At 40.9% G+C, this 27031-nt stretch overlaps 2 protein-coding genes across 5 annotated transcripts; one reads left to right on the plus strand and one right to left on the minus strand.

Annotated features, from left to right (window-relative positions):
* Positions 1-166: 166 nt before the first annotated feature.
* Positions 167-15565, minus strand: LOC144515310 (uncharacterized). Of its 4 annotated transcripts, none has more exons than XM_078246038.1 (18): positions 15088-15565; positions 12480-12511; positions 11368-11501; positions 10324-10356; positions 10036-10095; positions 8875-8904; positions 8736-8771; positions 8307-8348; positions 8159-8208; positions 7968-8020; positions 7648-7874; positions 7065-7318; positions 4304-4429; positions 4005-4140; positions 3692-3739; positions 3535-3606; positions 3062-3352; positions 167-1571 (listed from the first exon to the last, which is right to left on the minus strand). In XM_078246038.1, exons 3-18 carry the CDS (start codon positions 11471-11473, stop codon positions 1516-1518), a joined length of 1620 nt encoding a protein of 539 aa, XP_078102164.1. In that variant the 5' UTR covers positions 11474-11501; positions 12480-12511; positions 15088-15565; the 3' UTR covers positions 167-1515. The 4 variants fall into 4 exon arrangements, with proteins under 4 accessions (XP_078102164.1, XP_078102163.1, XP_078102166.1 ...); XM_078246037.1 differs by having other exon boundaries at positions 8875-8907; positions 15088-15564; XM_078246040.1 differs by having other exon boundaries at positions 167-1544; positions 8875-8907; positions 15088-15562.
* A 9525-nt stretch (positions 15566-25090) lies between these two features.
* On the plus strand, positions 25091-26678 carry c15h3orf80 (chromosome 15 C3orf80 homolog). Its single transcript, XM_078246050.1, has one exon. It carries the CDS (start codon positions 25282-25284, stop codon positions 25939-25941), a length of 660 nt encoding a protein of 219 aa, XP_078102176.1. The 5' UTR covers positions 25091-25281; the 3' UTR covers positions 25942-26678.
* Positions 26679-27031: the final 353 nt, after the last annotated feature.

The following is a 27031-nucleotide window of genomic DNA, read 5'->3' on the forward strand; positions in this document are numbered from 1 at the left end:
TATTACATGTATTTATGTATTTATTTATTTGATGGCCTGTGATGTTATTTATTGTTATTTATAATAAATTATTGTTTGGTATTAGCAAGTGATGAAGTGGAAGTGATTTTTTTTTATTTTTGAATGAAACTCAGTGCAAGTGAAAATTGAACCGATGACACTCAAATTCAGTAAAAAGAAACATTTGCTTGTTTTATTCAGTCAACATGTGCTTTGATACAATTACGCCACAATTTTCTGGAGGAACTTAGACATGACAGAAAACAAGTGCAAAAAAGGACGGACTGGAATGTTATTGGTAAGTTGTTTAAGGAAACAAGCTTGTTCTCTGAATGTAAACATTACTGCATCATATCGGCATGGAAGACCCTAAAAGATTCAACAATCCAGATGCCATTTCTGCATTTCAGCTTTTTCCCAAATAGTGTTGAGATGTCTAGAAACAGCGTAATTTGAATATAGGCACAACAGAAACAAAGCTATGAATAATGTAGGGATGTTTAGAAAATGTAACTGAAATGTTTCCACAGGCTGATTATAGTATAGTTTGTTTTTGTGTTCTAAGCCCTACAGCTATGAAATAAGCTTTGAAAAGATGACTCCTAAAAAAATATATGAATGTTGCCAGGCTGCAGCTGCATTCAAGTAGAATAGTTAAGTTCAGCTCTAAATCCAAATGCTTGTGATTCTTCCCCCCCCCCACAGTGTACACTTTTATAATACACACAAACAACATTTATACTTAATAAGATATGCGCTCCGGTCACAGGTGGGTAGGAATGGATTCATAATTCAAGTTAAACAAGATAAACATAATTAAGGACCTCTGGCAACTCCATTTAGCTTTACAAGTTCAGAGCTGTCAAATAAAACACAAACAGACGTAAATATACAAAAACAGACTTAAAAAAATAGATCACAGGTTTGAAATAATTGGTTAAAAAAAAAAGACATGTATACAAAATGTATGAGACACAAACGTACTTCAGTCTGTGATGCTTTGGACAGTCACATGCATGTGCATATGATGTAATCCCTACTTGTTTCATAAAAAGTCCCAAAAGCATAACATTTAAAAGTGAAACAAGATACACAGGATGGATTTTTCCCATTTTTGCAGTTTCAACACTGCAACACCTACAGTACATTTACATATGTTACTGGCTACATAATTAGCTACTATATATCTCAATGACCGCTACACCTCTACTGGTCATTTTTTAACCTGGCAATGCTAAGCATCAAATTCTTGCTGCACAAAGGAAGCCTTGGGTACAGCGTGTCCATTCTGTATTCATTACAGAACCAAAGGACTACATTAGAACAAAATCAGGGAAAATGCCCATCCATAGTTCATGTCCAGAAAAAAATTCAAAAGAGATGCACAAACTGGGCGAAGAGCTGATGTTTGGTCCATTGGTCAACTCTGCTTTGCTGTATTCCTGAGATTTTCTTTTTCTTTTTACTGATGATGGAGCAGCAAATATCCAACAGTCCATTTAAGTCCAGTCTCTTTCACTTAGCTGCTCGATTGTCCATCATGTCTGAAAATAAAGACACAACACAATGCCCTGTCTGTTTATTAGAGCAATGATGGATATATCGATTTTTTATTTTGATCAAACCAACAAAAATATATAAACATTACAAGTGCCTAGCACAAGTTATCAATTACCCCTGATCCAGGCCAGTATACTACGGATCACGGCACCTGGACATTTCAGTCACAGATCAGATCTAACTATGTTGCAGCACTACTAGTGATAACATCTGTAATCTCATTTCTATATTTTACAGCCACCAGTGGCAACACTAAGCACTCTGCTGTGGGAAGTGGGTACGGAAGTAGTTCTGCACCAGCTTTGATTTTACATGGCTTGTATTGACTTTATAGATAAGACTGCCAGCAGATGCTACCTTTTCCCAGCTAGGCAGCTAAGAAGATATCCATGTGGCGAGTTTGCATTTTCAACATCCTTCCCGTAGAGAATTGGAGATTGTGTCTAGATGAGGGCTAGTTACTAATATGATGTCATCAAATAGTTTATTTAATCTGAACAGCAGGCAAACAAAAAGTGTGACTGAGAAAATAGCATCTTCGCATTTATAAAGCTAAATCTAAAATATGGACGTAGTCTCTGTGACATCACCCATAGGTTTTTGAAGAGCCAAAAGAAAGCTCAGAGTTGGCAGCTCCGGCCGCTTAAAAAAATAATTATACCTGCTAAACATCCAACATGTTCTCTTTGTCGCTGTGAGCATGTTAGCACGCTGACGCTAGCCTTTAGCTCAAAGCACCGCTGCGCCTAAATATAGCCTTACAGAGCCACAGGCACGGCTGTAGATGTGGAATGATTTATCAATAATCGAAATTATGGCCAATTGTCATTTCACAAAAGAAGACTAACTTATCATTTTAGCTTGGGTATTTATTTATTTCTCACATTCCCAGACCTATCTCCACAGTGCTGTATCAGCGCTGAAGTATAATCTGGCTACACCATCGGTCTATCCTGGGATGGGGGAAAAAAAAACGCTCTGGCTTGTTTGTATTTTTTTAAACCAATTACAACCATCCTGGGCGGCTGCCTTTGCAAAACAGATAGCGGAAAGAGAGGGACATCCAGGCTTTATCCCAGCAATGTACATCCGGTGAGCCAGACTAGGAGTTTATGGTAGTCTATCATTATTCAATCTATTAGATGGTGTTTAGAATAGAATGCCTTTTATTGTCACTATACACATGTACAATGAGATTAAAAGCAACTCCTTTCCCAGTGCCAACATATATACGTAAAAAATATAACAACATGAAATAAAATAAGTAGTGCAAAAAAATAAGGGGGGGGGGGTGGGGGGTAAGGTGCACAGTTGAGACACTAAATACATATGAAAGAATAAGTATGGTTTTATGTACAGTGTGATATGCAGTGTGGGTAATTGCACATTATTTGAATATTGCCCAATAGTGGTGATCATATTCGATGAGTAATAGATATTGGACCATGAGAGTACTGATATTTGTATATGGATGTTTATATGCATGTCTGCAGTTTATTACCTTGCAGTGTCTGATGGACCTCATTTGGCAAGTCATCCAGTTCCTTCACACTTTTCCACAGTTGGTTTGCCGTGGCCTCTCCCGGCCGCCTTCTGCTCTTCCACTCCACCAGCATCTTCAGCTTCTGCATGGTCACATCTTTCTCTGTTGCCTGGATTTCATCCAGCTCCCTGGACGTCAAGTCTAGAAAGATGGCCACCTGCTTCCACTCCTTCCCCAGCCGCTTGGCCACCTGCAGTAGCTGCTTCTCCGACATGTCCTGGCCCTGAGTCATCATTGTTTTCCCTCCATCTGGGAAAAGATGCACAGGTACTGTATTTCAGTATCATTTTAGACAGACAGGTGTGTGGGCTCGTTTCTGTTGACTTGATTGGGGCAAAACAAAGTGTGTGGTTGAGGTTCTTCTTAAATCAGTAGTTAGTAAAAAAGAATTAATAAATAAATAAAAAATAAAAAAAGACGTGGAAATTCACCTGACTCATCCTGCCATCGAGGCCTTTTACAGGATGTTTCTTCTTCTGAGGGGCTGCTGCTCCTCTGTCTGCCTATGAGAGAGATATGGAGAAGCTGTAGAAGCTGAAAGCACGTTGTGATGGAAAAATCAAATCGGATTAAAAACAAGACGCTTACTGCTCGTCCTTTTCCTTGGCTTCTTTTCAGTGTTATCCACACAGTCACCTGAGAGTACAGTAAAAAAGATAGTCATCATCACTCTGGAGTGGAAACCAAATTTCACTCATGCATACAAACTCTAACAGAAAAAAAAACATGTGGAGACCAGTAAACACTTTTTGGCTTATTTGCAGATAAAAATCTATATTTCCGGTTATCGTCTCACACAGAAAAATGTGTGAAAAAAACGGACTTTTCAAAACTAATATAGATTTTTTTTTCCACCCTCAAATCATCAAACGTGTTCAGTGGAGACTAAATGCAATGGTACCTTCTCTGATGGTGGCAGACCATACAGTCTCCTCAGTGTTAATCTCTACGAGAGACAGTTTAAAGGGAGGAGGCTGCTCAAAGAATGCTTCGAAGTAGCCTTTCATCTTAGTCACCGCAAGAGTGAATTTCAAATCCTGCACAAGACACATACAAATTATATATATATATATATATATATATAATAAACATAATTTTATTGGGAAACCAATACATATACTGTATATTTGTGTGTTTTTAATACATAAGTTGCAATGATTGTACATGAGCAGACACAAATGCATATGCAAAGAGACATACCTGAGGTTTGATCTCTCCCTCTGGCTCACTCAGGAGACGATACATCCCCTCATCCAGTTTACATGTGGGAGGCTTCTCTATCTTTTTATAGCGATTTTTGTAGCACCGCACCTGCTTGCCTATATCCTGGTTTACATAGGGACAGCAGGAAGACAAGACAAAGCACAACACAAGTCATTCCTTGCAGTAGGGTGAGCATGCTGATTACATTCAATAAAACACATTTTCCATAGTCGGAGTGGAAAAACTGAAGGCGTCTCCGAAGCTATATTAATAATTGCACTTAATATATATTTCAAGGAACTGTGCGGGTTACAATAAATTAAGTATGGTTATTCACCATGTTAATGTCACATAACCACAAAACCACTTCCTGAGTGACCTCAGCAGCAGTACAGCATTGACTGAGCAATATTGCTATTTAGCTGTCAGAACTACGTGATGCACTTACAGTAATACCACACCAGTGGCATCGATACCATTCCATTTCCAATACATATCACTGACCTTTATTACAATGAAATTACTGTAAAATATACCAGAGGGTGTACTATTCTGGTTTACTCCGGCATCAATGCTGTACTGCTTATTTATCTACTGTATATTATTCTTGCAATCCTCTTAATCATAGATCCCATTTTCAGCATTATTATTATTTACACTGTTGGTATAGTATATTGTAGTATACATAGTTTTACATATTCATATATTTATACAAACGGTGGAATGTAACTAAGTACATTTACTCAAGTACAGTACCTAAGTACAAATTTGAGGTACTTGTACTTTACTTGAGTCGGTTACATTCATCTGATAGCTTAAGTTACTAGTTACTTTACAAATTAATATTTTTGCACACAAAACATATGTAGTTTATAAAATACGATGTGTTATTATAAATTAAACCACCCAACAGTATATAGGCCTACAAGTACAGCTGAAATGGTTAGACGATTATACACTACGTTGATTGACAGAACTGTTTGGATCGTTTCCAGCTTCTAAAATTTGAGGATTTTTCTGCATTGAGTACTTTTACTTTAAGTACATTTTCCTGATCATACTTACATACTTTTACTTAAAGCTACATTGTGTAAGATTTTCTCCCATCTAGTGGTGAAATTGTATATGACAACCAACTGAATATTACTTTCTAGCCCTTCCTCCTACGGTGGCCGAACCCGAAATTAGCTCTTAGTATCTCCATCGTTTACACGCAGCTGTTCTAGCCACTCCAGTATTAACTTTGGTCTTGTAGCTTTGCCTGTCGCGTTGTCGTTTTAATTCTCTTTTTCGCTTCCCTGGCGAGTAATCTCCCCCTGGCATTCGTCACGGTGCCAATAGGTGTAAGAGGGCGACATGCGGAGGCATGTCCCTCTTTGGCTAATGTACTTTAAAGATGGAGGCGCTACATGGCGGCCTTCATTCAAGCGTGTCGCTCCTATGTATTCTGAATGATTCTGAATGTCAGATTCTACGCTTACGAGAATACTTTGATTAGTCGGTGGAAGTAATTACACATGAATGAGCTCATATTTGTGAAAGAACAGAGGTTTGTTTTGCTAAGAATCAACAAAAAAAAAATTACACAATGTAGGTTTAAGTAAGATTTTCAATGCAGGACTTCTACTTGTAATATAGTACTTTTACAGTGTGGTATTAGTACTTTTACTTAAGTAAAGGATCTGAATACTTCTACCACTGTATTTATATATACTGTATCTTTTCTAGAATGGGAGCATCTGTAAAGTAACCCAATTTCCCCCAGGGGATCAATAAAGTATTTCTGATTATGATAATATCAGAGATTCAATGATCATTTGAACCAGATGCAGACACTTCTGCTTTTCAACAACACAATCTGATACATCATAGTTATTTTTGCATTGCACTGTATAACCTCATCACAACAAAAGGTCTTTGCTTCAGTGTATTACACAAACCGGGAAATCTCATGTCTATTGTATAAAGTCTTACATCATCTCAGCCAGTGCCGTTACAAAAATTATGAACAAGAAGTGAAAGGCTCTGAATCTGTTTTAATTCTTCCACACACAATTTCATAGGTAAGGCATTTTGCTGGAGTTTTATTCAGTAAGTAAGATTGAAAGTCACGATTGAAAAATGTAGGGGACTAAGGTGATGGTTTTTTTTTTGGTTTATTTATTTATTTTTTCCTTTGAATCTTGCGCGTCATAGGGGGAAAATTCCTAAATGAAAACACAAAATGCGCAGAGTCACGAGAAGGTTTGTCACACTGACAAACAAAACTTGGCTCATTCAATGTGGATCTTCAACAGTTTTATTTCCATACGCGTAAGACACGGTAATGTGAAATATATTACGGTCTCTTAAGAAGGTAGACATAAGATGTGCATTTAATACAGGTGTATATGTATTTATTCTGCCATTCAGACCATAATCTTGTGTGCACTGTATCCAGTGTTGTAACTGCAGTATTTCATCACAATACACGAACAGATACAGAAATGTCCCAGAGTCCTGAGTAGACAGATGGTGGAAGCAACTTTCAAGAAAACCAACGTTCTTTTGTAAAAGATTTCCTGCAACTACGGGAGGTTTTGGAGAAATCTGACCACATTTCCAAAACAGCTCTCATGTTTTTCTCAGTTTTAAAAATGCAAGTAAAGACTAATCACCACACAGTGTTGCACTTGTTAAGTACGGATTAGGAACACTGTCAATCGTCTATTGTAAAGAAATGAATTCAGTTCCACATACAGTATTCACCGACGCTTACCTTGATGTCGGATGCACTGTTGGTGGCCAAGTAGACATGGAAGCTGTAGTTGTTGTTGTCACTGCCCAGCTGCTTGTAGACCAGGACCACCCCATGGCGCTCTACAGATTGGCTCGTCTGAATGATGGGACCCACGGGTGACAGGGACGTCACATTCCACTTAACGTGGCTACCTGAGTGGTCCACTGTCGGCTCGATGAGTGGACGGTTGTCCTTTATGTGCAGAACACTGAATTTCATCTCCTTTTCTGGATCTGTGTGACAATAATAGGGAAAGAGATGGTTTTTTGTTTCCCCTAGAGCAGCTTTAAATCATAGATAAAAGATTATGATACTCTCTAAAATTAACTATTTTCTGTAAAGCCTTTAGATGGGTCATAATTATTAAAGAATTGCACCTTTACTTTCATGACAGCTATCAACTAAATTAAACCTTGAGGCAACATCTTTGTTGGAAATATTTGATGTTCATGACATTGCCTTATGGGCCACGGACTCCCCACAGGAAGCCAAGATACTAAATTATGAATTAGGCTGTATATTGAACATTGAAGAGCGAGACAGCCCTGATATTCATTCTCACCGGCAAGGCAGACGGAGTGAGGGAACTGGATGGATGTGAGGACAGACGCATCCTTATTGACTGTGTCCACGTTAAAGATTGGTCCAGCAAATTTCCAGGAGTCCCTGAGGAATGCACCAAACTTGGACCAGGACAAGACTGAGTACCGCACGAGGACCCGCTCCGATGCTTCAAACACCAGGCCGGTGACCGAACACTCGTATGTGCCTTCTCCTTCCAGCTGCACCCTAGAATGCACCCACAGTCCCAGTGATGCTGTGCATACAGAATCAATATAAATGTGCACAGACCAGATCAGTGGCAGAGACAGTCGCACTCACTGTAATCGTCCCTTAGAGATCCTCCTGGGGGTAACAAGCTCAGTGCCATGGCTCTGTCAAACAAACCATGTGTTTATTTCTTTGGACAATTGTAACACAGTAAAAACAAAACTTTTTTTCAACCATAGATGGATATGTGCACAAGAAGAAGACCAATATCAGAAAAATTATGATCTGGTTCCTGAGCTCACCTGCTGGATGGCTTTGCATTTTTCACAGCATAATTTGAAGGGCCTTTCATCTGTCAGGGCGTATGACAAAAAACGGAATGTTATTTACACGTGACGTGACACTACCTCCAGAACATTCGCTGTGCTGTCTCAGTTACGATCTGCTTACCTTTCCCATTTGAAACCTCTACTACAGGTCCAGGGACTGAATCTAGAGGGGGAAATAATTAAAGTCCAATATTATTACATGTATAATTATATGAAAATCATATGTCAGAGGCTGAAAGCTTGCGTTAAGCCTTTAGCAGCTACCCTAGACAAACTTCTCCAAATGAGCGAGGGTGGAGCACGCTCAATCGAATTCTGTGTTCCAAAAAAGCCAGCAGAGTCCGACATTTTGTGGAGTAATTATGTAGTATGGCTGCCATTAAGATGCGGTTGCGGCTAGGGCCCGCTGACTTACCACTAAAGCCATGGCAACTATGACAACAAGCCGACATGGCTGGATGTAAACAACATACAACACAGTTTTAAAAAGCAGACCAGTTGCTTAGTCTGCAAAGGCAGGTACTGATATTTTGTAGATGTTGTTTCGCACCATTTTTAGACCCCTCTGCATGGGCCTCTTCATCGTCTGCAAAGAACATAAAGGAGATCAACTTAGAGTTCAACACCATTTGTTCTTTATCTTGTTAAATCCTTGAGCCACAAAGGTTTTCTAGGATGTTGGTTCTTACCTTCCTCTCCTCCGTCCTTCTCAGCACAGCCTTCTGGTGAAAGAAAGAGAGTGAGAAACAGAGAAACTAAAAAAAACTAACTTAAAACAAAGACTGGAAACAGGGGGAAACTAGCCTGACTCTGTCCAAGGGTAACAAAAACCAACACTTCAAAAGCTCAATAATAACGCGTTATATCTCGTTTGGTCCTGAAGCCTCCCATGGTTGTCTGGCGACCTTTAGGTGATGACAAGACTCCAGGAAGTCACTATTTCCAGGCCCAAAAAAAAACTTTAAAGTGCCCATATTATGAAAAAAACACTTTTTCTGGAATTTGGGGTGTTCTTTTGTGTCTCTGGTGCTTCCACACGCATACAAACTTTGAAAAAAATCCATCCATGCTGTTTTGAGTGAGATACGGTTTCTGAATGTGTCCTGCCTTCAGTCTCCAGGTGAGCTGTTCAAAATCGGCACGGCTTGTGACGTCACAAGCCGAAACGAGCTGGCTAACCGCAACCGTTAGCTCGTAGCGTTAGCATGCTAATGCTAACGCTAGCATGCTACCTCGTTGTCAATAGCAAAGCACTGCTACAACACACACAAGTTCACCATAATCTACAAAAGAACTACTTACATGCGTGCGCTCCCAGCTAATCCCTGCCTTGTAACTGACCGAAGTTGGAGAAACAGCCTTTCTTTTACCATCTATGGAGCTAGCTAGCTGACATGATCTACATCTGAGCTACTGCACATGTGCGAGTGCAATCAAAGATAGTACATAAGAAGAAGAAGAAGAAAAGAGGTCTCACTCTGTAGCTAAAACAGACACCAGGTGAAAAGAGGATCTGCAGCAGTGAGAGAGAGCTGTGCAGTACAACAAAAATATGGTGTTTTTTGAAAATTAAACCATGTAAACCTATTCTGGTACAACCTTAAAATACAACTATGAACCTGAAAATGAGCATAATATGGGCGCTTTAAACAAATGAGATATAATGTGTTAAATGTTGAGCTTTAGAGGTACTGGAAGGTCTTTTTTTTCTACCCCTGTACAGAACCAGGCTAGCTGGCTGAGCTAAGCTAACCATCTGCTGGCTGTCGCTTCATATTTAAAAGTACAGATATGAGAATGGTATCAGCACACTTTACAAAATCAAAAGCAGTTCAAAGTGCGTCTCTCACCAGAATCCTCATCCTCCTCTTCCTCCTCTGAGCTGTCCTCAGCGGATGTTCCCGTGTTCTCTGTTTGATGAATCAATATGGAAAGGGACAAGTGAGAGAGGTGAAAACGTTGCACTGAATTTCCAATGAATGATGAGTAACAGGGATGCATGTCAGGAAGGTTAGGTGTTACTTTGTATATAGAAAAAAAAGGAATTAAATGTAGTTTTCTGGAGATGACTAAGTTTGTGTACAAGTTGTGGGAAGAACAAACAAGTGAAACTGTTGTGGTGTGATATTTGTGCTCACCTGAACTGCTGCTATCACTTTCTGTCAGGTTATCTGTAACAAATTGTAACGTAATTGTTTTGAGGTTAGTGCCCTTTGGTCTGGAAAAACCGATGCAATAATGTCAAAATGTAATAACAATAACAAGTATTAGTCATTGCTATTACTATATTATTCATATTTGTTCTTAACCATATCGTCATCATCCTCCTCCTCCTCCTCCTTATAGGAACTTCACCACTTAGCATCATCAACCCACTTCTGTAGTTATTATATTGCCTGGCAGTAAATGCATGACCAACTTTAGGTTTTAGGAATAGTAAACAGGAAACATAACTCTGCATAACTCTGCAGTAAAAAAAAAAAAAAAAAAAAGTGTCTAATAATATGTAATGCTTGTAGCTTTCACTAATCATTTTAAACTAACCAATCTGTTACTGTATGGGGGGGAGCATATGCGTTATAAATATTCTGCTTTTCTACTTTCTCATGGATTAAAGCCTATTTAACAGAGAAAACCACATGCCCTGTTGCTAAACTCAACACTCACACTGTCTGACACTCCCAATGTCAGAAAAAGAGTAGAAATGTATTTTGTCACTGGGGCATTCTTCAACAGGTGCAGCCCCAGTGAGAGACCTCTACCTTTAGTTTACTTCTGTGTTTGTGTACTTCTTGTTTTCATCCATATTAGTCATCAAAAAAGCCCTAGCATGTCTGACTTAGACCACCATCTTTGACATTTTCATGATTCCTGAGCAGCTGAACTGTGGCACCCTGTGAAGAACCCTGAGATAAGTGCTATGCATTACCAATTCTGGCACATTTATACAGATGGGTCCAGAGGAGCTGCTGCTGCTGCTGCTTTCTTCCCAGCAGCAGTGAATGTCCGTGGACGGGGCCATCTGGCTGAGTGCCTGGCTGCCTAATGGATGGAGACCATACTCTCTGGCCCACAGAGTTGTATCTTAGCCTAATAAGCAGATGCTGCCATATTGCTGCTCCACCCGCAGCACCTGCCTCATCAATCTCTCTCTTCTACCCCGCTCGATCTGTCTGCTTCACCTCTCTCTGCACTCTCCCTTTTCCATTTCTCTCTCCTTGTCCTCATATGCCTCCTATGGCCAATCTCTTTCTCTGCTGCTGCTGCCTCATCTGAGCCAGCAGGCATCCCTCTTCACCCTGGCATGGCCGCTTCCCTTCATCAGACAGACAAACAAGGTGGAGATAAACACCCGCACAGATACACACATGCAAGTGCAAAAAACAACACACACTTGTTTACAGCGTCAAAGGTTTGGATCCTTTCATGGGTCTTGCCTGCCATCTGCTGGTCTAGAGAAATAGCAAAACCAAGGGCATGAAAAGGTTGATGTGTGGTGTACAGACATGAGCGATCCACAAGAAATGCAGTTTCCTGGTCGGTGTCATTATAAAATTCAGTGTTTTCACTATCTGTTATATTCATTAAGACACGGGAGGCCACCAACATAGTTCTGAGCACCACAGCAATCTCTCATGTTACCTTACATGAACATGATCCCAATGAGTTCCACACAGTTTGGGAAATTTGGAGAAAAAAAATACAGCACTCATATTGGATCTGTAATGCATATTGGCAGCACCTTGAGTTGATGTATTGCAATTGGAGTCAGATTGCTGCATTCCTAATCATCACCAGTTGCATGTCTAGTGTTATTTATTTTTGTTGGCCATTTATTATTTAATTGGAAAAGTATTTAAGGTAAAAACTCACAAGCAAATAAAACCAATGTTAGAGGAAAGTCTGAAAAAAAGGAATATAATTTTGTGTACTTGTGTGCAGTGTTACAAATAGCAAATGCACAACTGAGGACCAAGCCACTGTCTGACCCTATGTGCATAAATATTGCTGCCCTTCAAGGCAAATGATATTGAAATCAGGGAGGCCAAACAGCGAGACGAAAAAATGTGGCAAGGGAAAAAGAAAGAAAGGAAAACAAAAGTAGTGACAAATAACCGATGGGGATGCACACCTTTTAAATATTAAACAAAGGAGCCACAGGAGAGTCATAGCACAATCACTATAAAAGAAAAACAACACAGACACATGTCGCTCTATGGGACTCTGTGAGAACGTGAAATGAGAAAGGGAACAGTGAGGGGGAGGGAAATAATGAAAATGGGCTGATGTTTACCTTTGTTTTCAGGTGCAGGGATATCTCCGTCTCTGTAGGGCAGAGGAGAAAACATTCAGACCACTTTAAATTACACTCATGTCAGGGACGTCTGGGAGGTGTGATGACAATTACGGGAGGATTTAGAGATTGAAAGTGAAGGCTCTTAAAACCGTGCAGCTGCAGGCTCTCGTAGTACACCACTTCTGCTTTCGGTCAGGAACACACACAGTCAAATGAATAAGAAAAACAGGAAATGGGTACACACGCTGACACGCAAGCTGACTGCATGTTCATTTTTCACACATCCGACACCAACCCACCCCGTTGAATGATAGATTCACTTTTCCACCCAAACTCCTAGTCCGAGCCACTTTCAGGGCAGTGTTGATGGTACAGGAAACCAGCCATGGAAAGATACTGGCTGGGTACTTTTTTCCATTAAACTGGTCTGGACACTTTTTCTGCTTTCATAACTCAGACACAGCAGTGGGGCTGGACGATTCATATTCAATGTAATCCTTTATTTACTTTCAGTGGTATTGTATTGTGATGATATGATCATATGGTGTTATATATGGTATTTCACAACATTTTGGTGTCTCAATCACTAATTCCAAACACACTGTAAACTAAAAACTAACAAAATGAGTCATTAAAAATTTGTTTTACACAACAAAGCATGTAATTGCATGTTTTGCATGTAATTTGTCATACATCTGCCATATTGTTACATCTGTATAAGAAAAGATTCTTATCAATACCATGCCATTCATTTCAACCATATCGCTCAGCCCAGCACAGCAGACATCATACCAGTTCCTCAACGTTTTTCAGGAATGTAGTATATCGATCAAACAATGAGCCAACTTTAAGTGCAATGGTTCAAATGATGTTGTTGTCTGAGCAGATGACTGGTGCAACCTGTTGACGCAGCCTGGGCTTCAACAAGAGGCAACACGCCTGAGATCCGACAGGGGGAAAAGACAGCGAGCCAACCCCACAAGAAGAACGAGTTCACCACCAGCAGGCATGAAAAATTAGGTCATATCCCGCCCCATCTTTTCCTGTTTCACTCCCTCGGTTGTAAAAATACAGAACTGTGTGATCAAAGGCAAGGAAATTAAGATTATTAAACTTGACCAAATGGTGGTCTTTTATTTGGACTCTGTTAATCCTGATAAGGCACTGTGGTTTCCTTTGTTTTCAAACATCTGTCCAGGAAACACTCTTTTCTCCTCCTCACGGTCAACTCGTTCTCTCTGCCAGCTCATTAGTTGCCATGGTAGTCATCTCTTCCTTTGAGCAAAGTGTGCCGTTTCGTGGCTCAAACGTTTTCAGGCCATAAATAAACTCTCTGCACGAGTTCTCAGACTTTCTCCACTCTCGCTTGTTTCTATCTTCCTCCCACAAAATATGATAACAGAATCATCTGTGAGGACGTTGGTCTATATCTGGCTGGAAGAGAAAAGCCACAACTTGTACACGCTTTCTACAACTTCCCATAAACACAATGCAGAGACAGGGTCTGTGTGTAGATAAGCAACTGCCAGTTGGCCCGTATCTACAACAACAAAAGCTGTGCTACTTTCAGTCGTTAATATTATACCTCACTGCTTTCACTATGATTGTTATAGTGGGTCATAAACACCACAAAGGCTTTTGTCTTGCTACTGCGTCCCAAACAAAGTCACCTTTAAATTAGCCTACTCATATGTCCCTCATGGACATTTAATTCGAATTTTAAAGTTTTTTAGTGCAATGTTTACGTTGTTGTTTAACTTGGTGTGATATTGTTCATTCAGGGACAATGTCAGCTCAATGATACCCTAGCAACAACAACAGTAACATTCACAGAGGACAATGAGTCATCAGTATCACCTCACATGTGGTTCACAATACAACTGATAGTAAATATTGTAACTATTAGAGAAATATGAGGTATGAATCATATTAAAAAATTAAAAACAACAACCATGGCCTTAAAAACGTGCGTGTGATACATGGCGCGTGTGTTTCATTGCAACATCAACCACAATTAAAAACTGCAAGCAGAAAGTTATATTTGAGTTCATGTTTGTAGTCCATTGTGTGTCGAGCTTACATTGACATCAACACTTATGGTTATTGTTCTCTCCTATAATATTGATATAAGGGTTTTGGTAGTTTATTAACCTACATTTGGTATATAACTTTATCAAATAATGAATTGATATCTTCATCTCTTGTTCTCAAATGTCTCTCCAGACAGCATGTTACACTGTTGTCACTGAGTCATCACAATGTAACAACACAGCAGCGTGCAGCGAAGAGAACACCAACAAAGAGATCACGACTCTCTCGTGCTTCCTCTTCGTATCTACGTTCAGTTAGACGTGTCTATAGCGAGGAAGCATTCATTGTACATTTGTTTCTTTTACTTAAAAAGGCGTTCGCACAAACACATGAGCCCATTACCGACAGCAACAAAAGACACCACACTGACTTCCTGTGTTGACGCGACGCGCGGTTTTAGCGCTGCATCCTCTGCAGGCATCATGTTTTTCTGAACTGTACGCGATGAAACACAATAATGTAACGTTAAAAGCCAGAGGTCAACACTTGTCTGTTAAGCAACAAAACGTCTTACCCGTCCTCCAGGTGACAAGCCGCTCCGCAGCTCGCCATCTCCGCCACCATCCTGTAACCAAACCCTGTTATACTTTCTGTTGTTCCACAGCGTTGCAGCGGCTGCGCATACAAGCACCTGAAAGGCGATATGATCCTATCATCGGCTATCAGTGTCTCGTTAAAGCGCTAGGCAGTAATTGGCGCAAGAATGGTCATCGGAGCCCTCGTTGCTGAACTACTTCTTTTCACTTGTCCCTTTGGGTGCAGCATCCCTTCAGCAAAACAAAACAAGGGTTATAGCCAAAAAAAGGCGCTCATAGCTTCCTAAAAACCAAAAAGAAAACAGCCGTGTTGCATTGAGATGTGGATGTACTTTGTTTCCTCTTATAAACGCCGTTTGTGTGCACGCAAACATTCAACATGAATCTATACATCATGCTATTCATAACTGCGCCGTTCACAGCAAAAGGCGCAGCTTTTAGGATCAGCGGTGCTGCGCAGTTGCAGCGCGCAGTGCATGAAAGCGCACAAATGAACGCCACATGTGGGCGGGGTGCAGCATCCCGCCTTTAGCATGGCCTTTGTAAAGTCATGTTGATGATTTACAACCGGGCTTTTGCCACTTATATCAGAGCTCCCAAAAATAAAATAGGAGGTTGAGTTGATAAGGAGATGTTTGCTGTTACACATAATACAAGACTGAAATCAGCTGCATGTCTGGCCAAGTTGTTTGTGTAATGATAACAGAGAATAAAGTGAAACCAATTAACATTTTAGGCTCCATATAATTAAATTTTTGCAAATTCTTTCACACAGCCAAAGGATTCTCCTATCCCAGTAAAGTACAGAGAAACTAGGCAGAGAACAGAAAAATAACACTTACGTTTGCATTCATCTGAGAAATATTTGGTTAGTTGCACATTTTCTCCCACACATAAAAGGAGAAGCCAGCACTACACAGTGCAACTAGGTCACTTTGAGCGGGAAAACATGCACATCGGTTTGCAGAGCTGCATTACCCAGACGACACCAGCAGATGTCACATCAGACTACAAAACAAGTACAAGGCATGCAAAACCATGCCTCCCCATACTGTCAAGACACATTCAAACTAGAGTCATGTATTTGACACAAGGACTGATCAATGTCAACATAGTACATAGTTAAAAAAGGAATCAAAGTGACCATCCAGTGGCATAAGGTCACTGTCCATCAGAGAGAGCGAGAGAGAGAAGAAAGGTAGGGTAGGCTCTCTGTGAGCATCTGAGATGTCCAGTGGGACAAATGAGTGAAGGATCAAGGGCTTTCCTATTGATCTTCCACTTATTGATCTTTTCCCCTCTCTCCATCCGCCCGTCCAACTTTCACGAAGGGATGTGTTGTCTGCAGCAGGGAGGGGGAGAGAGAGAGAGAGAGAGAGAGAGAGAGAGAGAGAGAGAGAGAGAGAGAGAGAGATAGAGAGAGAGAGAGAGAGACAGATGCCGCAGACTAACAGGGACATTATCCAAGTCTCAGAGTCTAAAGGGAGAGATCAAGAAGAGACAGCACAACATCAGACTCAGTGGCGTGACGATCCCCCCAATACCTCAGGAAATTAGAGGAGATATGCGAGAGAAGTGGAGGAGACGGGGGAAAAGAGAAGAGGACAGGGAAGGTCAGAAGGAGAGGAGTTGGGGTGAGAGGAGAGATAGGGAGAGCCAAGATTAGCTCGGAATAGAAGAAGGTTGTGGGGTGGGAATGTTGTTTTTTGTGCGTTTTGAATCTATGTACATTTTAAAATTCAATAAAAAGAACTATGAAAGAAGAATAGAAGAAGAATAAGAAGAGAAGGAGTCATTCAAATCACTTAAAGTATGAAATTATCAGAGCTGGAGACTTAGGATTTGGGATCGTCATCCTTGAGACTTGGTTGCCTGAAGATTCAACTTGACCTGAGACAAAGAGCTGAGACTTGACCTCAGATCAATACATATTTAACAGGTCTAAAACTACAGCCACACTAGCTGCTCTGTGATGCTGTACTGAGGCACAGCGGTGCGTTGAGCTTAGTTTACTGTGTTGCCCTTTTACTCAAAACGACAAAAGTGAACGTCATGGCGGCACTAGAGGAAAAGTCAGGAGATCATCTGAGTAATTTAGATCCATCCTATGGGAACCATGAATGTCTGTACAACATTGTATGCCAATACATCCTGTAGATGTTGAGATATTTCACTGGATAAGTGACAACACTGAGCTGCCGGTGGCGCTATAGGAAAACTCATGAGATCACCAAAGTCAAGATTTATCCTCTGGTAATCATGAATGCCTGTACAAAATGTAATCTGAAAACTTCAGTCAGACTCAGGACCAAAGTAGTGGACTTACTGACCGGCGACTGGCTAGGTAGTGTGGCTAAAGATTCTGTGCTGTTGTGCATTTCACTCACATAGAGATGCTTTGATTCACTACTTGCAACTGGACATTTAACACTGTTTCCACTTTGTAATTAGCATGCTAAGCATTGATAGACTGGAAAGACTTGCTTAGTGACTTGCAAGTAAAGTTTGATAGACTTGAGAATTTACTTAGACTCAAGACTTTACCACCCTGGAAATTATATATATATTAAAAGTTGAACCAAGGTATATTTTTGAAAAAACAGGTATTGGGAAAGAAAGGTCTTAATCAAAAGAAAAAACTACATAATCTTTCCCTCTACTGTGGCTCAGTCGTTCATTGTGTGCGTGTGTGTGTGTGTGTGTGTGTGTGTGTGTGTGTGTGTGTGTGTGTAAGGCTTAATATGAGCCCTCATTGTGCAGACTCATTATCCATCAGATAGACACACTCAAAACAACACACAAAAAGACACTGTCACTCCCATTTAAGGACACTCAGTCAGGCCATAACCTAGTCTGTGCTCAAACATTCCCTTTATAACATACATGTATCCACACACACATATGCACAAAAGGTGTCCACTTGCTCTGGAGATGAGGAACTCCATATCCTTTCAATTTCAATGGGCCATTTTGCCATCCGTTATAACTGGAAAGATCCAGAGTAACAAAAGAGTTGTGGCTGCTGCTACCCTGCATAAAGAAGGCAACCTCATTCAATCTCGTACAACGGCATTTAACGCATTGGCCTAAGAGTTGGCAGTTCTCTAAAATTCTTTCCTGTGTAATGTATAGGGTAAAACTTCCTATATGGAAGCACAACAGCACAAAAACAGAGCAGTGTTGTACTCGGGAACAGGGTTTTAAATCAACAAGGAAAAATGTTTCGTAAAGTGTAATGTTTTTTAATAGCAGACAACTCTTGGACTTGGATTCAAACGCCAGTGACTTGGGACTGAACCTTCCCATAACCCCCTTTCCCTTTGATGTCATGTTCATTATCCAAGGCCTATATTTATTGTTCTTTATTTTTATTTGTATACATTGTATTGTTTTTCAGCAGTCGCCTCTTTTTGCCGTTGCCATCGTCTGTTTTTTTCCACTTGGGTTGAGATTTAGTTTTATGAGTCCCTTGTTTTTTTGTTTTTTTCATCTCACCCACACAGTTTACACTTCTTTTGTTCTCTATTTTCAGTGTGCTGTGCTTTAGACGAGAAAATAAAGCTAAGCCTCCCCTTTAACCCCCTCTGTGTTTGTCCCATTTCTCAAAATGCGCTACAACTGCAACAGCTTTCTTCGGTTTCTGAAAAGCTGTTTGACATTATGCCCTTTTATTTCAACTGTTGATATGGAAAATTCATTTTCAATTCAATCATTTGTGCGATCAAAGAACAATAGTCTATAAGCAGGGATATTTACATGCTTTGCCCGGGGGCCACTTTGGCAAAATGACCAATGACAATGGCCAGTTAGCTTAGCTTGGACCTCCTTTTTTTGATAAACAAGCTCTAATTTGATGCTTTTATTTGTGCTCTGGCACATATTTTTATTCAAAGTACAAGTCAATTTATTTTCATTGTGAATTAGAAAATGTTTGGCAGGCCACCTGGTACTCTATTGTTGCCAAATTTGACCTGCGGGCAGTAAGTTGAGTATTACTGGTCTACAGCCATGCTAGAAACTCTCTAAGGCTTTATTTTGGCAAAATGGTGCTTTGCGCTAAATGCTAAGTTGAGCACGCTTACATGCCCACAATGACAATGCTAACATGCTGATGTTTAGCAGTATAATGTTTACATTATCTTAGTTTAGTGTGTTAGCATGGTAACATTTTCTTATTAGCACTAAAAACAAAGAACAACCGAGGCAGATGGGAATGTCTGAAAGTTTTTCAGGTTCATAATTCTGGTCACAATCAATTTTGACCTCATGATGGTGCTAGACTAAAAGTCAAGGGGATCACTAAAGTTATTACAAATTATCCCAAAGAGGGACGTGAATGTCTGAGCCAAATTTCATGGCAATACATCCAACAATTGTAGAGACATTTCACGCAAAACCACATGCAAATGTCAGTCTCATGGTTGCACTACTGTATAGGAAATGATAGGGATGCAACAAAGTCAGTAGGATGTATCCTCTGGGAATCATGCATGTCTGTACAAAATGTCATGGTAATCCATCTGATAGACATTTAAAGGTCCATTGTCTTTTTGAGCAATGGTACAATTATTGAGTTACATATTGAAATACAAGTTGACATTTATTTTGTAGCTGCATTGTTATGTTGCGTGGACAAATGTACATAATTACTTCATATTTGGTATTGGCATGCACTTTTTGATCTTGACTTGATCCCTGGCATCTTGACTACAATTTAAAGTAAAGGATTTATGGATTTGTTTGAGCAATCTGTCTTTGCACAATATAAGTTTATAATGACGGCCACCCAAAAACATCTGCATCATGTGGAAACTGTGTTTTCTGAAATGTTAGGCACATCTGTCCTTGATGTTGTTAGTGTTTGACACCTACACAGTCTTACTAAGAAGGTCTTGGGACTCTTTCACAGTTCCCACTTTCACCAGAAGGGATTGGCTTTAATTGTTGTGCATTTTCACATATTAACAAATTTCCTGTCTCTGGACATCCATGAAACTGGATGGATGGAAGAAACAGAGGAATGGAGGCAATAATTTAGGCAAAAAGGGGGATAAAGAGATTAGTTTAGTGTCTGCATGGTCTTTGGGGAACTTGGATGTGAGTTTCTGAGTTGACTACCCCTCTCCCTTTCTTCCCTCACATTAGTTTACACCCTCCCAACTCTTACACAAACCCTCCACTTATTGCTTTATATTATACTAAGCCTTTCAGCATTTCTGTGTGATGTATGTTGTGTCATGGCTCTCTTTTTTTCTTTTTTCTTTTTTTTATCTTTCCCGCTTTGCTGCTTCCTTATTTCAGAGCCCTCAGGGAACTCTGTGCATTCAGTGGCCACAGAAGGACGAGTCACGGGATGTGATGTGGGCGTTTGGAAGGAGGGATGTAACTCAAGGCTGTAGCCTAGTCACCTTCTGAGACGCAGACCCTCCCTCCTTTAAGAGTGACTCAGCACAGTAGTGTGGAGGCAGGGGGTCAAAAATCCCCTGCCCTCCGCCTCTATTTAAAACATGTGGGAATGGGAAAACTTGATCCTATATTTAACCTCCAGGTGTATGTCTGCATTGTGTGTGTGTGTGTGTGTGTGTGTGTGTGTGTGTGTGTGTGTGTGTAATGTATGAATGTGAGTCCCAGTAACTGAGTCATCAGCAGCTGTGTAGACGGGTTACCTTTGTTCTTGGGGGTTGGTTGGGGGCTTTTAGCGGACCAGGAAAAGCTGTGTGTATGCCCCCTAATGTGTGTGAAATGCAAAGAATTAAATCCTGAGAAAAGAGGCAAGAGAATAAAAAGTATCCCTAGAATTGAGAACGCACACTGTAAATCTCCATCCTGCGCTGTCAGCTACACCATTTTGCTGTTAAGTTTAACACAACAGAAAACCAGCTCCCCTCTTTATGAATGGTAAAACATCCTACCTTAATTAAAAGCTAACTAATACATAATTTCTTACACAGCGTTACATTAGTCAGGTTTAAGATCTTGGTTTGGTTATGGCTGTGGCAGTTTGGGGGACAGTATATTCCCAAAAGGTAAAAAGACAGTGGTTGATATCTATATAAATATTTCCTGGCAACATGATGTTCCAATTCGAACATAAAGCAACAATGCTGAGTCAAATCACTTAGTGCTATACTATACCATCAAATCTAAATGATAGCAGTGTATTATGGCATAGGGCAGCCTTATACAGTTATTCACTATAAAGTCAAAAAGCCCAGCTCAGCACAAACCTCCCAACTCATCAGATTTATTAAGAGCACTGAGAGTGATTCCCCTGAGACAGACAAACGATTTTACCCTCTCTCTCTTCTGTTAAGGATTTTTTGGCCTCTTAGAGCAGATTTTCTCCTCAGAGGAAGTCGGGATTCTGATTCTTCTCCAAGCCAAAAGCTACACGCTGGGAGAACAAGCTACATAAAGGTAAGAAGCGAACGCTTTCTTACAATCATATTTGCCAGAACTGACCACATCCACACGCTTGCTCAGTTGAGTTCTGAGGAAAAGCACAAAGTTTACACTACGCAGTGTTTTAAATGAAGTCTGTCCCGTGTGTCACCCTTCTCGCTTCCATATGCCATGTCCCTTTCAAATCGTTGCAAAAAAAGGAAAAAAGGCTTGAAACTTTACAAAGACACCCACACAAACAAACTAAAACACAAATCTAGTTGCCCAATACTCTCAATAAACACACACACACACACACACACACACACACACACACACACACACACACTCCCATACACTTAAAAACCTCTGAGCCAGCAGAGCGATAAGATTAGAGGAAGTACGTGGGTGTGAAATAGCTGTGGTGTGGGACTTTCTGGATTCACACAATCTACACTGACTTCAGGCCACTGCTTTTTATTAGAGTTCAAGCTGATGGGAATACACAGACGCTGATGACACCCACACACGTATCCTGCGATTCTGGGCTAAGAACTCCACAGATACAGTATTTATACAAAAACACACACACAAAAATTGAACAAGCCGAGCCAGTACTTGCATGCATTTATAAATTCAGTCATAACTATTCTTATATATATATATGCTTACACAACAGATCAGATGAATGTATGGACACACTGTGATAGGTTACTATATGCGTTGAAAGAAGCTACAGAGGCTGAACTTGGTTTAAGGGCAGCAACCCTGAGGTTGTGACTTCTGCTCTGGTGCAAACAAAGACAAAAACCCAGAACCATCAGTGGGTCCATTAACAAAGCCCGAGGCTTGACAAGGCATTCTTTGTTTCATAATTAATGCAAACGCGATAACCGTGACATTGACAGTTGGGCAGTTCGTACATCAACGTCTCTGACACATGAAAATGAACGCTGCCATTCATCATTGCACAGGGCTAATGGATCCCATAAGACTGAATTATTAAGCACAACACAAAAGACCTTTGTACCAGATTAATGGAAGCATACAGCACAGCACATTTATTACAGTGCTATAGTATAGTCAGTGTGTAATCGCGGCGTTGTTAGCCATACAGGAGGCTGCAGCTTCAAATGATTGTGTCACTGTGTCAGTTAACCCTCCAGAAGCAAACTTGCCTTTTAACCCAGTCCTCCTTTTTTTATCTACATCTGTCTACCAGCATCTACGTTTCTGCTTGTGTGCATTAAGTAAGGCCAATTTTCACCTGGTTAGGGTCACCCTGGACTCACAAGTCACATGACTGAAACTCCACTTTCTGTAAATATACTATCATTATGAGAAAAAAAGAACTCTTGTTTTTTTGTTTCCAAAGTGCTGCAGTTGGTCTCCAATTAGTTTGATGTGTTTGCTGAAAGGATGGACGGAGAACAGTAAAGAGATGGGTAAAGAGATCAAGAGAGTATTTAATCAACTTACTCACACAAGAGCTTTGTGGTGGATTTCAGCGAAAGAGGGAAAAAGAGGCAGGATGTGGTGGGATAGAAACAGAATGAGGAGGAGAAATAGTCAGAGAAAGAAGACAAGGAAAAGGAAGGGAGTATATTTAGATATATAGTTGATCAGTGAAAAAAAATAAAAATGGAAAGATTACTGAATGTTATGTGCTTTCATTTACACTTTCAGTTGTCTTCAGGATGAATAAAGTGTTGTTATCTCAATGTTTTATATTATCTTCATAGTTGATTACATGAGTTTGATTTGGCTGTGATTAAAAAGCCAAATGGTCTCACGTTTTCTTCTATACTGTGAATATAGCAGCATTTTTCTACTTCCCAGACACTGTAGAGTAGAAGCTGTGATTAAAAATAGCAGTTGTTCCCTATACATGTCAATAAGAGCCCACTGAGCAGCAGAATAGCAGAAGTGCTGGGAAAGCCCTCAAAACAAAGGAACCGAAAAGGTTTCTCTCAGAGCCGCTGTCCACAGGCTATTGATTGTGTATTTGTTTATTTGGTTAGAAGGGTGCCTTGAGATCACATTTCCCTAATTGAGGCAGATTACAGAAAGAAATACGATGCTGCATGAATTAGGTTGCGTGATGTTACCCTTCTACTGAATTTCACGTCATAATGCTCCGGTAATTCAATTTGGGGTATTGTGCATTAGGCCTTGTTTAGAAAAGAAAGGAATACAGGCTATTAGTGACGAAGAGTAACATGAAGACAGGAGGGGGTGAAATGTTCCTGCCATTTAAAAGGATTCCCTGCGTGATTTACACAATGAGGACTTGACAAAAGACTGTTGAGGCCATTTCTCATTATTATGATCCCCTTTATATGAAATATAGTAACAAGCTGAAGTCTGTGAAGACACTTAGGACATTTTTAGATCCAATAAGGACATTAGGCCTTTAAAGTGACCTTGGTTAATATTCGTACTTGGAGAACATCTTACTGAGCCGTCTGCCATTCTTGGAAGTTATCCAAAGAGACATCTTTAGTGTAAATTAACACGTTGTGCGAGGAGACTATCGTTTAAACCGGAGATTAAGTTTTATGGTTATGTTCTTTAATGCTGAAGACACATGGTCCTCTAGGGTGATGCTGGACTAATGTGAATCCAGACACTCTTCTAATAGGGGGCCATTACAACCACACCGCAAGGACCATTCATTTTTTATGAGAGGGGTAGATCTGTTGGTACCTTATATCAGGGCCAGTCACCCTTACTGGTTACATCTGGAAACCGTGTTCATGCAGGATTCAGTACAGGGTGCAAGTTTAAACCATGATTTTTGGGAGATGATAGATTGTGAAGTGGAGTCTGTGTCTGTGGAGTCTCGGGATTTGCAGGGATTCTTGAGTAGATTTAGTCAAGTACTGTACTTAATCACAGTACAAAATGTTGTCAATTTTGGATTGAGATGCAAATATACTTTTTACTCCACTACTGTACATGTATTTGACAGCTTTAGTTAGTAAGGCTACTTTACAGATTACAATTTCACATAGGATGATCTTAATATGAGGCACTATTAGCCTACAGATTTAACTACCAACCAGAAGATAAAATAATTATTAGCTCCACTTCAACTATAACAGTGAAATGCTACTCACATCACACATCAGTAATTATAATCTAATAATATATTGTGTATTTTGCTTGTAATTAAGTAGGCCTATTTCTATAGTGCAGTGTAGCTAAATGATGTCAATACCAGAGCAGAATAGTGACTGTAAGGATTTCTCATTCTCCCATCTGTGGTTGTCACCCCTCCTTAATGTACAGGATTCTCTGCTAAATCTTACACCAAATAACATAGCCTAAATCATGGGGCTCTGCAGCAAACATTGCATTTATCTGAGAGAGGGGGTTGTTGCTATGGAATAGTTGGGCTCGCACGTCTCTTGGGCAGGAAAGTTCAGGTAAGGTTGAATGTAAATGATGGGGACCTTATTTGTGGCATGCACCGATATTAGGACTTTTAATGACTTCACGTAATAATGATGTAAGATTATTCAGGATCCTCATCACAGGCACTGCTGTTGCTCCACTCCTATCGCCCATATCCTACTACAGCAGACAGGTCGTCCTCAGCGGGGGGGCACCTGCTGTCCCGCTCCGCGCTGCAGTGGCTGTGAGATGAGAGGAGCATTACATGATTCGTGCACAGCTGGAAAGAAAGGCAGACCTGTAACACCTGAACGCACTTTTAGGATTACAACGTTACACATCGCACGCACGAGAGACGCAACACGCGCATTACCTTCCATCGGGGAGATCCAGAAATGATGCCCCGTCTGCCGGGCGGCGACAGGATAACGTGCGGGACCACTAGCACCTTTTTGTCGGCATGTCTGGTCTCCGCTTGCCATGCCCTCCGGAACTGCGGGGAGGTCCAGTGCGGCGATGGCCACCAGTGCTGTCCGCCCATCGTCACCCTGAACGGCAGTGCCAGCTCCACAGTGCGCTGCTGCAAGCTCCCCATCCACATATTCTTCGACAACGTAGGCTGGTTTACGCGGAAGCTGTCGGGCATCCTGATCCTGTTGCTGCTTTTTGCCATGGGCTACTTCATCCAGCGGATCATCTGCCCGCGGCCCCGCCGGAACCCGCACAATGACCGCAGCGAGGAGCCCTCCCTCTTTCACGGCCACGCATCGGCGTCCCAGGACTCCCTGCTGGACCGGTACCCCGAGTACCGCCTCAGGGAATTCGCCTCTCCGAACCTGCCAGCATACGACGAAGTCAAATATTTGCCCACGTATGAGGAAAGCATGCAGGAGATGCACAGAGACCGGTCCGATGATAACTTGCTGTCGGAAAACGAGAGCGGCGGTCAGGGCAGGGTGAGAGCCGCGGGACCGAGAGCCGGAGACCAGAGACGGGATGTCCTGGAGGTGTCAGGACCGCAACACAGCCCAAGGACATCTCGGAACTCTGTCTGAGATTGGACAAAGCTACGGAGACAATATAGCATTCTTATTTTAATATAATCAGGGTAATTATCTTGCGGAGATATAAACTCAAGTGCAATTATAATCCTGAATGTTAAGAATAAAAGAAGAGGCTGAGAAAATGTGCGTGTTTTGTAAGATTATGGAGGATTACTCGCCTTTTGTATGCAAATGACCGCTTGGAGATTATGAAGAAAGCGAAGGCGGCTGAAATTGACGCTCTTTGTGAGAGGGACAGCTAATTTGGCTCCGGTACAATCGCATTAAGTTTTACTTCAGTACCTCAATCTTAAGTGGCACCGTGAGACAGTTTTTCTTCTGTCAAATTCTCGTCCTTTCGTAGTCTTGATGCTAAATATTCTGCTGGACCTGAAAGACCTGCTTTTCTTTTATTAAGTCTTTATTAAATTTGCATCCAAAAGGAAGAATATTTAATTGTTTTTCCCTCAGTAACCTGAAATATGGTCCGAAAGAGGGATGAAGGGATGAATATCACTTTTAATACTTTCTGCAGCACACATTTATCCTCAGCCAGCTTTAGAGTCAGTTAATTTATATATTATCAGCATAGAAGCAATATTTTCTTCAAAATGACTCACACACACATGCACATATAGCCTACACACTTCAGTGTGGGGCTGACAGATGAACATTTTATCTAAGACCTGAGCCATGTCTCATATGCCTACTGCAAAAGCTGAAGCCACAGCAGACAAGTGCAATTTAAAGCTCTGATCCTGGGAGCCTTACTGCCAGAGGCTACATGTAGGCCTGTCAGCGTCTGCTAGGTTCTGAATTCTGTAAAAACAATGGCAGATATTACAGCTGGCATACTGATATGGCGTAAGCAAAGACACAAAGTTGTGTTTGATGATAGCGTGTCATGCCAGATCACAACTGCTGCCCCAAGCAGAACTAACACTGTACAGCTCCGACCAAGCACATGAAACAAAAGACAAAGGGACATCTACAGGAAACAGGGGTGACAGAGAGACAGGAGGCAGTCTCTCTTTGTTCTGGCAGAGTGGTCTGAGTTATCTTCAGTTGACCTCAAGTGTGTAACTGTCCCCTGCTAATTTGC

The sequence above is a fragment of the Sander vitreus genome, chromosome 3 (genome assembly GCF_031162955.1).
Source record: "Sander vitreus isolate 19-12246 chromosome 3, sanVit1, whole genome shotgun sequence".
In the NCBI taxonomy this organism is placed as follows: domain Eukaryota; kingdom Metazoa; phylum Chordata; class Actinopteri; order Perciformes; family Percidae; genus Sander; species Sander vitreus.